Source organism: Pangasianodon hypophthalmus, chromosome 13 (genome assembly GCF_027358585.1).
Source record: "Pangasianodon hypophthalmus isolate fPanHyp1 chromosome 13, fPanHyp1.pri, whole genome shotgun sequence".
Classification (NCBI taxonomy): Eukaryota; Metazoa; Chordata; class Actinopteri; order Siluriformes; family Pangasiidae; genus Pangasianodon; species Pangasianodon hypophthalmus.
The window spans coordinates 12,780,852-12,793,244 of NC_069722.1; the positions used below are offsets into that span (position 1 = coordinate 12,780,852).

General features: G+C 38.4%; 1 protein-coding gene across 1 annotated transcript in view; it reads left to right on the forward strand.

Annotated features, from left to right (window-relative positions):
- The window catches only part of usp43b (ubiquitin specific peptidase 43b), an 85,058-nt gene that overhangs the window by 63,452 nt on the left and 9,213 nt on the right, over nucleotides 1-12,393 (forward strand). Inside the window, exons 8-11 of the mRNA XM_026916965.3 lie at nucleotides 1,881-1,992; nucleotides 8,065-8,168; nucleotides 11,025-11,102; nucleotides 11,375-11,504. Of these exons, the coding sequence (XP_026772766.3) occupies nucleotides 1,881-1,992; nucleotides 8,065-8,168; nucleotides 11,025-11,102; nucleotides 11,375-11,504 (424 nt within the window). The remainder of the gene's footprint in view (nucleotides 1-1,880; nucleotides 1,993-8,064; nucleotides 8,169-11,024; nucleotides 11,103-11,374; nucleotides 11,505-12,393) is intronic.

Sequence of the window (12,393 nt, forward strand, 5' to 3'; positions counted from 1 at the left end):
CACACTAAAATACATCAGGCCCAATTTACACATAGAAATAAAGACCTTTTAATAGAAAAAAAATGCCATAGAACAATACAAATCAAAAGAAAATCAACATGACAGATAGCCTCAGGCATGGTGACGTTTAGAAGAACTGACAGTGTTTAAGTTTTATAGAGTGATCTTCTGTTCCATCTGTCCTCTCCCTTTTTCCACCTCACTCCTCCTCTCGCTCCCTGAAATCGCACAGCGCGAGAACGTGTCAGAGAGGGCTTTCTTTCAAAATCACTGGAGAGCAAGATGGAGGGAGGGGAAAGGAGTCAGAAGAGTTTATGGTTTGTTTTAGTTCGTGACAGCGGGAAGCCACTGCGACTGTTATGCCAGCGTGAAATTACCCAGCCTTTTTCCCATTCCTTTCAGACGGCCTTGCTGTGCTCAGCCAGGAACCCTTTTTCATACATTTCCTCTTTCAGGCAAGCGATAACGCAAGCTTTATCAGCCTGATAATGATTCGGCAAATGCCACCTTGATTCCTCAGAGATTCTTAACCATCATTATGAGACTTGCTATACTTGAGGCTTCTGGATGCTTGGCACTCAGGATGGAGATGTCAAATCTTTGAGAATTTGCCTGGGAACACTCGCTGTTTCCCCAGTTTAGAGCACTACCAAAGAGTAAGATAAATTATTAAGTAAATAGACAGGGCAGTTCTGGGGAAATCTCTGTTGTACCTGGGGCAAAGAATCAAACCAGTGAAAGGAACATTAAAGCTTAAAAGAGCAGTGAAAAAGATCTGCATGGGGCATTGTGTGTGACTGTATTGGACTGTATCAGCTCTGTATACTGCCAGAGACAACCTCCACAGTAGTTATCATATGATAACTGAATGTAACATCAATTGTTTGCATTTAGTTTAGCACATAGAATTGAATAGGTCTTGCCTGACCTTGGACCAGCCTATGAAGACATACTGAGGACATTGCACATAATGAGACACATTACTGAAAACAATACACAAGCAGTGATTTTGGGATTATACTGGGAAAAAATGTGTTTTTGACAATGTCCAATGGTCTTTCCAATACAAAGTGTTGAGAAGATTTAAATTTCGCGATATGTTTATTGAAGTGACTCAAGAAATTTTCGATAGCCCTAGAATGAGAATCAAAATAAATGGGGTTCTTTCAAGTGGAATGAGGTAAGGATGCCTGATGTCCCCGTTTATTGCACCTCTGAGCCAGAAAATAAGATAGAATAAAGATATTAAAAGTGACATTGAACAGAAATTGGCATTATTCACAGATGATGCTTTGGTGTTTCTGGAGCAGTCTGTTCAGTCATTTTAGATCATAGTGGCAGTCCTGGAAGATCTTGGATCCGTATCAGCTTATAAACACAATGTGGTCTCCACACAGGTCCAGGTTTTGTATTTTTTCCTGTATTTTTCTTTTATGTTTTTTCTACCCACTAGCTATTTTTACCTCATCGCACCATAGCTACCAATCTGAGAGGGTGAGGGTTAGCACAGGTTCCTATCAAGACACAAAGCCGTCTACTGCATCTTTACGAAATGCTCCTTATGCAATATCATACAGCAGCTGAACAATCATGGAGATAAGCACAAATCCTCCTTCTTCAATAACAGACATCCACCATTAGCTAGTGTCGCTCCAACTGCAAGTGAGAGCAGTGCTTCTGTATCCAAAATGCGGGACTAATTATACTTGGTCTCCCAATCATATATGGCTGTAACGTTGTCAGAATTAAAACTCCCAATCTCAATTGTTGCAGGTGTTCAGTAGGTACAACCTACATTAAGCTTCAGCAGAGATTTAATACTGCTACAAATGACTTCTACCTATGCACAAATATTAAACTTCACCTCTGTTTCCCCATAGGTTTGGTCCTCCATTCCTGATGAGAGAGGACAGGTCAGTATCATGGGATCAGCTGCAGCAGAGCATCCTCAGTAAGCTCTACTACTTGATGATCAGTGGAGCACAGCCACAGGTACACAGTTCACTTTTTATATAACTTAGCTTTACTGACACAACCATGTGTTTGACACTGGCCTGTCAAAGTATTTCAGACATTCTATATCAGGGATATTCTACTAAAATCTGTGAACGTCTGGCTAAAAAAATTCTTTCCTTACAAAGGTCTGTGATAACTAACATGACTGAATAATGGCAACCTTTTAATGTTAAACCATTAATGATTAGTTAATGTGTGGCATTTCTGGTTACCACTTTTAACTTGTGGCATGAACTCTGAATCGAATTTGATGTGGGGAGGATAAACTTCTCTGTCCAATCGTCTTTAAACATTCTGTTTTTGTTGTTGATTTTTCTTTATACAAGCCATGTCATGAGTTCACTTCCAGTCAGAATACAGACAGAAATACTTTCCTTCTCATAATATTTTAGTTCTCTCTGTCAGGAATTTATCCAAACACAAGGATGGCTTTTTTTAACTTAAAGTATTTCTCACAACCAAATTCAGTAAAACAAAGTAGCTCGCTCCACTCTGTGGCACTCCATGAAATTAATTATGTCCTTGTCTTTATTTCCTTTTTCTTTTCCGCTCGCGCCTCTCCGATTGCCATTCATCATGCAGCGAGTAGCACGCTTCTTATCACTCTGACAAGGTGTATGCCAATTAACACATCACTATTGGAAAAGTCGAAGGGACTTGTAAATCACGTCAGTGTTGTGCACTGTTGGAGCCTAAGGAATTGCCTTTTCTTCATCTCAGCATTATCATATACACTAAGTTGTCAGTTTATTAGGTACACACCCACCTTCACGCAGGTTATACATTCCAACAAGTAATACGTCATGTGATTGTGGTGGTAGATCTGTGTTTCTAGCATCAGTTAGTGTTCAACTGAGTGTTGGAATGCATAAAACCTTAGTGACTTTTAACATGGTTGTCATCCTTGGCATTCCACGCTCTGCTGTTTAAAGGTTTTATTAAAAAAGGTATGAAAAAAAAAAGCTATGAACCATCAGTAGTCCTTTGGGTAGAAACAGCTTGTGGCTCAGGAGCTCAAAGGAGATTTGGGAGAATCATGCCAGCAAACACAGAAAACTAGGCAAATCCTATCTAAAGTAAAATTGTGAACAGAATGTCATCACAGAAGATAGCACTTGTATGACTTTGTTTTGGAATGGTCTATAACAAATAAAGACCATTGTTGAGTGTCCATGTTCCTCAGCATAGAACAGAAAAGGCATTTCCACTGGACACAGGAGCATAAGGGCTAGACTACTGAGGAGTTGGGCAGGTCAGACAAATCCAGCTTTCATTCTGATTGACAGACAGCATGAGTCCATGGAGACATTCTCTTTGGTGTGAACAATATAGGCTGGTGGTGGTATTGTGATGGTGTGGGGAATGTTTTCCTGGTGCGCATTAGACTCATCATCCTCCTTGAAGGATTTCTGAAAAGCAAGACATATGTAAATACATTTTTGCTATTTAAAAAAAGTTTGCTGACTGAAAAGTGTTTTTAAACTTTGGCAACCCTGTCATTAACTGTCTATATTGTGCTCCTCCCCTAAGCAGCGTGATTCCTACCCCAGTGGACCTTTATCATAATTTGTTGCAGTTCATTTTTGGTGACTTGATGTAATAATAACTCTGTGGAGGTTAAGTGGGGCAGTGAGCACGCTGCCCTATGATTACACAATATCTCAACAGGCAAGCAAATCAACAGAACAGGGGCTTATATCTGTCAAGTAGCAAAATTAAAAACAAATAAAACTTAAAAAGTTTTTTAAAAAATTCATTTGAACTGCTGATATTAATGGACATGTCGACAAGCCACCACCGCTGATAATGCAACATGTCACATGGCAAATCATGCTTGCCTAGTTCCAGAAACATGACAATGAGTTTTTATTGCTTTACTGTTCTCTAGATCACCCTTCGAGTATATTTGGGACAGTTTGGAAAGGGCTGTGTTGGATCAGGTCTTATTGGAAAGTTATGAGCTCAAATCCCAGCACCACCAATTGCTACTTTATGCAGCTTTGGATAAAAACAACAGACCAATGAATAAACATAGGGTTCATGCCCGGGTGAATTCATGCTACTCTGATGGCAAAGGTAGAGAAATATGATGCTAGTTAGGTATAGCTAATAATGTGTTCTTGTCCAAGTAGATCTGAGAATATTTGTAAAAGTAACTCCATGAATATTGTTTTTTTGTGGAACTGGAGTGAACTAGTGTTTTTTCCCCTGTTATTAATTCAGCTGTGTTGACAGAGAGTAGGCATGATGTATACATATGAACACTTGTGCATTTAACGGCTCACGTTAACCTAAATTTCTATAGAATATACAGTATATACATACACTAAATGCCATGTAATTGGAGCCTGAAAAGGCACGTGCTAATTACAGTATCTTATTTCAAACACGTGACTGAGTGGGGCTTTCTATTTGAAAAAGTTTCTGACATACCTTGTTGGGTGTGGGTGTGTGGGTGGGTGTGTGTGTGGGAAAGTAAAAGTTAGAAAGAATTCTCACTCAGAGGTAAGTATCTTCGACTTTACAAATAAGACCGGCTTTACTTTGTCCAGCCCAAACTTACTACTAAAACTAATTTTGCTGGAAGCAAACATTTGCACTATATTACTTAACCCAGAATATGGGGTTAATGGATATAGCACGTGATTGATTTACTGTAATGGACCTACTAGTTAACATAAGGCTTGGTAGTATTTTGTTCTGGCATTTCTCAAAAGTAGAGTTGATCTTTCTCTAAAGAGATATCTCAGAAGAAAAGTAGCACTCCTCTCACAAAGTTAGGACCTCACAAAATGTCTTCTGTTGTACATCTCTTGTACAGCATTTAAACGGTTTGAATGTAAGAAGTCAGATTTTTATGATTGATGAGCAGACAGTTCTAACATTGCTTTAGCAACTTTTCTATATGGGTTATATAACAGCAAAGCATTCTAAAGGCCACAATTTGCTACATCTTGATTGTTTTATTAGTGTGGTTGTGCAGTCCTGAGAGAGTCTTGTACATGATTGTGCAAGTACAAAAAAAAAGCTGTTTTTATGTAAATTCTGTTTTATGTCACCAGACAGTCGTAAAAAGCATTTCACTGCACGTCGTATGGTGTATGGTTGTGTGTGACTAGTAAAATTTCATTTCATTTCATTCTAAGCACTGGGTCGTTTACAGATTTGAGGACTCTAATTAAGGAGAGGACAAATAACATGTTAAAATTGGTACACAAAATAGCTGAGCAGTTCAACCTTGATTCTGGAGATTAGAGTCCAGGTCTTCTGCAGCATAGATTAGATTAGAGATAGAGTTAGATAGGTTTAAAGCAAAATCCTGTAGGATATTTGGGCAGCCTGAGTATTACACCCATTTTAGGTGTACGATATTCAGTTCTCAAGTATTAGGTGAATGCAGATTAAGAGAAAAAAATAATTACATGTATATTTTCTTTTCAAACACTTGGTGTACTTCTGTCACTTTAATAACAGTGCCTAGTATGTCAGAAAAGGAGACTCCAGTGTCTTGAGATAGTTCTTTATTGAGATTAGATACTTCATTTTAGCCCACTCTTCCACTACATGGGTACCAATCCATCTTGAGATTGTTTTCTATGGGCCTGAGGTCCAGTGAATTTGCAGGCCACTCAAAGTGTTTAATTTTTTTAACAATCTCCAGCACAATTCTTATGCATCTTCTGTAGACTACGTAAAGTGGGAAACTTTTGCAAACTATTTGAAGTTCATACTTACACAATAAGCTCCCTTAATGAAATAATTAGTCACTGTCAACTCAAAACAGCATCAATCCTGTCAGGATCCTGCCAGTGTCTCAATATGAAGTAGGTCTTGTCAATGTCAGTTCCATGTATTTCATGCATAATTCACCTAGAGTTTATGGTACATTTTTTTGCAGTTCCAAATATGTTTTCTTTGAGTTGTGGTAATTTTGCAGGCCAGTCAACGTGTCCTAATTTTTCCTTATGCTTGTCAAACCAGGCACTCACTGATTTGGGCCATACAGTTGTCATCCTGAAACGTGGGAGTGTCAGTGTTGCGTTTTGCTTTGACACGAAGCTCAAAGGCAGCCTCAGTGTTTGGCTAACAACTGAAAATCTGGTTTTATGCAAAGTTATATTCATCTAGGTGTGTAACTTACTGACAGTAAGGAGCTGCTATTGGTGGATGCCACAAATGCCACAGCAAAATTCCATTGTTTCCATCATGACACCTTGATTACACAGTGCATCCGCATCCTCCATAAGCAGTCAATGAACTCCCTCTGCTGGATGCTCTGAAAAATACATGCAGATGTCTTACGATAATGTAAACATACTGGATAAGGACCATTAACAATGCAGTCCAAATGATCAGGGTTTGATATCCATCTCTTTTTATTTTAAATATTTTTTTTTTCTGCTAAAGGGAACATACGCTTCTCAGCCATCCTTATCTCTGTCTATATGTATGAGGCACACCAAATGTGCCAGTATCCCTGTACCAGCAGCTTTTCTGACACTATATTGCTCATATTTCAGCTTGAAATATCAGCGCTTTATAAAATAAATGAAACATTTCTGCATTTGTCTTTTTAAGAACCTTTTCAGAGTCCTTTCTAGTCTATTTTTACACACACACCCTCTCTCCCAGCAGGAGTCTTTTTTTTATCTTGAAGCTCAGCCAGCAAGATGTAGAATTTCATTTAGAAAGGAGAGGAAATCAATTTCATTCTTGGATGGAGTGGTGTTTCATTTTCAAGAGTTCAATAGATCCACACAGAATGCAGAAGCACACCGGCAATTTTAAGAACAAGTAGAATATCAGACTTCAGACAGGGCTGGATGTAAGTGCAGGTTTATCAGGAAAACCAGGGCAAACAATCAGAACAGCAAACCAGCAATCAGAGCCTATCCTGGGAACACAGAGCGTGAGGTTAGAATACGTTCTGTATGGAGCGCTACTCCATCGCAGGGCACAATGCATACACACACACACATTCACACACAGGATGAAATCAGCATTGCCAGTCCACCTACTGGCGTCTTTTTTGGGAGTTGGGAGGAAACCCGGAGAACCTGGAGGAATCCACAAGGACACAGTGAGAAACTCCACACAGGCAATAACCCAAGCTCAGGATCAAACCAGAATGAAACTGTATGGTGGTAGGACTGGGAGATATGGACAAAATCTTATATCACGATATGGATCATTTCATATCTTGAAAATATATATAACAGTATATTACATTTTCTCTGAAATGACGAAAAAATTATCAATACAAAATAACTCCATGCATTCATGACTGGTCTGTGGTATATCTTACAAATAGCCTTTTTCCAAACACCAGAATTACTGTGTCGGAGTGTTGCAGGGAGTTTAGCTCTGTGTCACGCTCCAGCTTGCTTGTTTTTGTTTGTGTTACATCACACCGCTAGTAGCTGCTAGCTCCGACCCGAGTGACGTAAATCTGCTGCCAAAAAGTGGCCTTTGCAACATTGGCGATATAGACAATATAAGAAAATATCTATCAATAGACATTTTTTCTATTTTCTTATGATATGTATTACCATATGACACAGCCCTAGCTGGTGGCAACAAGCTAGGAACAGCTTCAGTGCACCTTGGCATAGATTCTACACGTCTCTGAAACTGTACTAGAAGGATGAACACCATGCTTCCAAAAGATATTCCTTCAGCTGATGTTTTGATTTGTATTGTAGTAGAGAGCGCTCGCATCAGTGAACAAATCAGTCCCAAATGTTCTATTCAGAGAAAAAAGCATTCAGTAAGCATTCGTGCCCTGTGGATGGGGGCGGGGTCATCCTGGAAGAGACAACTCCCATCATGATGGAAATGTTTCATCATAAGGGAAAGGTTATCAGTCAGAATAGCTTTATATTGATTTGCACTGACCCTTCTCTCTAAGGGGAAAAATGAACCCGAGTCATGGCAGTAAAATGTCTCCCACAGCATTACAGAGCCCGTCTGTATACAACTGTCAGTGCAATTTATATAATTATGTAGTTATTTATTAAATGACTTTTTTTTGTCTTTATTTTGTTGCAGAATAACAGAGTCCTGTTTAAGATCCGTGTTGTTGGGGGATCAGTGTCCTGTAGCTATTTGAGTCCACAGGATGGACGTCCACTTTACCATCCTGCAGTAGACAGGTAAGAGGGTGCCATCTTGTGTTAATGATTTACGGGAGATTTTGGCTCGGAATTTATAATATTTTTTTATTAAAAAACAGATACAGTCTAGAGTTTAGTGATCAGTAGATGGAATCCTTGCCATCAGAGGGGCTTGAATGAACATATCTTTTTAAACATTTTTCATATCTGACAGAGATGCCTATTGAATATACATTGAAATTCACACACTCTCTGTCTGTGTCACTCCTTTTATCAGTATTTTCCACAACCCCATCTATTACACTACACACAGGGAATGTTAGTGCTGTAAACTTTTGCTGTATCCCCATTTGAGGTTGTTAATTTATAACCCCTCCACACACTGACCTACCTGGGAGCTGTGTACAGGAATTAGCAAATGGAAGAGTTGATTTTTACCTGAGAATTAAAAAAAAAACTTCTGCATTCTGACAGTTAGGAATGGCAAAGTATTGATTTTTCTATCTACATTCAGATCAGGAACAAAGCCATGCAGTGGAGCAAAGAACTGAATAATAATAAGTTTAGATTATGTTCTTCAGGAGCTCAGTGCCTTAAGCCAGTAAGCGTCAAAGTCAAAGCCAGTGTCTTTGGAAAGCTGCATTCAAAGAGCTAAACTGGACGTGGGCCAGTTCTTTATTTACTGCCACAGGGTCCAAGTAAATTCTTTCCTCTCACAATAGACTTGTTTACACACTTTCTGTTGTTTTGTGTCTTTGCAGAGGGAGTAGGTCAGTGGTTAAATTACATTGTTAGTGAGTTCAAACCCGTGGACTGCCAAAGAGTCAGTGCTGATCCCTTGAGAAAGACTCTTGCTATCTATAGAAATTGTCTGTCTATTAAATCCCTATAATACTTATAGTGTAAAAAAAAAAATACCATCAGTATTAACAAAGTTTAATGTTAGTGGTTGCTCCTGGTGGAAGGCTTGCAGCAGGATGTAATTTGTTGTCATATAAACTATTATGTAAGGAATAAAACTTGGGACATGCTGTTATAGGAAAATAATCAATTCCGGTGCAGTATGAGGGCCATTACTACCCTGAAGTTGATTAGTTTTCAATACCAGCAAATCCCGAAGTGTTTTACTCCTCTTATGCAACAGCAATTTGCCAAAGTTTACAATACATTTCAATTAAAGAATGACACATCATACTTTGTATTCGTTTATAATGCTGTGCACCATCAGTCAATGAAGGACAATTATGTTTTACATACATATAACAAATACAGTAATTATTCATAATGAACCTTTCATGAGAACTGAATAAAACTTACAGTATAAGGTAGAAGACAAGAATGTTTTGTTTGATTAGTATTCTATTTTTGGCATAAAGCACGAATAAAGCATAAAGAAAGCACTAGTTCTCTAGCGCTGATGTAGACTGAACCAAATGCTGACGTAATTAAATTAATAACTGATCATTTAGAAAATGACTACAGCTGTCTAATTATATATTATCACCCCAACCACCAGACACCATGCTCTTCTGGAAATAGAAGGGACACATCTTCTGCATTGTCTAAATGCTTTAAGAGTATAATTTAATAACATACATTTCCAGACTAACAGCATGTTTCTGCTTTTCAGCATAGTCATTATTTTGGTACAAAGAGGGCTGAACTTCTAAAATTACATCATATATAATATTGAGTTATGTATTTTAAAAAAAACTATAAAAATGGAGAGTAATTTGGTGATTACTAGATCTCTTGATAATAAGAGTGATGAAGATGTGTGATCCTAGATTTTGATGGTCTTCAGTGTTAGGCTTCATTCATAAACATTTTACAACAATGCTGTAAAATCTTACATAATGTATACTGTGACGAGGAGAAATGACGCTTTGGTTTGGTTGAAGGGTTGACTGCTCTTGCCTGCTTCTCTCGCCTGCTGTTTTTTGGCTTCATCGGCACAAGAATCAGAGAATCAGAGCAAGAGCCTCTTCAAAACTGGCTCATGAAAGATCTCCAGCAGGGACACACATGGCATGCATGATGAAGATTTGCTAGTTGCTTTTTAAAGGACACTGAACAAAGCAGGCTGAGTCACTGCTCAGTATTATCAAGCAGTTTATTGGTATTTTTGAGACTCACAGCCGAATACTTTTTTGTTCTTTTTTTGTTTGTTTGTTTGACATCCTACACAAGAGCAAACTATTCTTGGTCATGTTACTTAGATTATAATGAAGCTGGACTAACTGGCCTAAAATCTCCAGGAGCTAAAGAATGAAGTCTAACTGTTATTATTATTATTGTTGTTGTTCATCGGCAAAGATTGCTGCAGTTGCGGGTAATTTTATTAAAGTTGGCAAACAGCAACAAATCTGAGAAACTCTTGGCTTAAACTTGGTGAAGGACAGGCAGCTGGTCAGGCGATTCACAAACAGCATGTCAGAGGCAACGGCAAGATCACAAAAACCATGAACAGCTGCTACAAAGGCTTGGTAGAGCAGATGCAAAATCACAGCACTAAGCAGATACTTTACAAAGAGTGAGTGTATGGAGTGTGCTTGTATAGATGGATGATAATTGAGTCCAGGTGTGTGTGATCAGTAATCTGGTGACTGTGAACGTGACGTTGAATGAGACGGTTGGGTGTTGTAGTCCTTGGCGGCCGTGTTTTGTATATTTGTAGGCCGTGGTGTGTTCTGGGAGATAACAATTATTACTACTAATAGTGTAATACAATTAACTAATAGTATAAAAAAGTATAATAGTAATTACATAATATTAGTATTTGTATTATTGCTGTTGTTGTTCATTTTTCTTATAAAAGTACTAAGAATCATCAGCATTATGGGTGAAAAGATATGAAAAATTAGTACTAACTTGTGTTTTCCTCTGTTTGCTCAGAGCTCTAAAGCTGTGTGGCTCTGGCGGTCCTCCACATGTGAAGCTCATTGTAGAGTGGGAACACAGAATAAAAGACTGGTGAGTCAGTCCATTATCATCTAATCATCTAATCACTTTATAGCAAAAAAAGAAGAGTGCACAGTCACATTGGGACTGTTTTAAACTCTAAACAATGTATTCAGTTGTTCCACTGTGACACATTGAGAAAATAATTAGATACAAAGTGGGGCAAGATTGAATTCTTTAAGCTGTTCTTGTTCATTGTGAATATGAATACATAGTTACCAATAGTCTGTTCATATCAGTGCTAGTACAGGATGATAAAATGAGTATTGTGTGTGTGTGTGTAGTCTCTTTGGTAACATCCAGGAAGAGGTGGTGAAGGATTGTGAGAGTGTACGTACCCAGCAGCAGCAACATGTTCAGCAGCATAGCTGCACACTGGACGAGTGTTTTCAACTTTATACTAAAGAAGAGCAGGTAACACACAGTCCGAAACAACCAGCAGTTCTTCTCTATGAGATCTTAATAGACCCTTTGGTCTCTGGTTCCAGCTACACAGGACTAATCCCCATAACACAACTAAACATGTCTAAAAACTAAAATGAGGTTTGTATCAAAATTGTTTATAATCCAGTAACAGACCAATATGTGCATAGACTGTTGTGAAGATGCATTTACAATGCAAAGAAAATAGAAGAAGTTCGAACATAAAAAGTTTGTCTAATCGTGAAAGGACAAACTTAGGATGACTACAAATGTGGAAGTGAAACTAAACATGAAGATAAAAAACTAAAGAAAGCTTTAAAGAAAAGATGACGTTAGATAAGAAGACTGTATTAATCACGCAAGAATGACTATAGCGAAAAGAAAGAACATGATACAGTGACAAAATGAAGGTCTGACCAAATAAAACTAAACCAGACTCAAAAGTAAGCAACAAAACAATTACATGACTAGATTTAGGCTGTGACTACTTTATGCCGACTTCTAGAGATACACATCCAGAGAGATAAAGGTTGCCTTGCAGCTGATTATTTGGTGCAGAAACACCAGCTTTCTTATCGGCTCATCTTACATTGGAAAGAGTTTTCACTTTTGAGGAAGTGTGACTCAGGGCTTAAGGCACCAGGCTAATGATTAGAAGGTTGTGAGTTCAAATGTCAGCTCCTCTAAGGCACCACAGTTGGGCTCTTGTGCAAGGCTCTTTCCTCACTCTGCTCCAGGGTGCTGTATCATGGCCAACGAAAATGATTTTATAGTACTATACACATGTACATATATATATTTACATCTGTGTCAGAAGAAAGCCAAACCTTGAGTCTCACGACCAAGGCCTCTAGCTGCTCCTCAGCTCCTGAACCTCAAA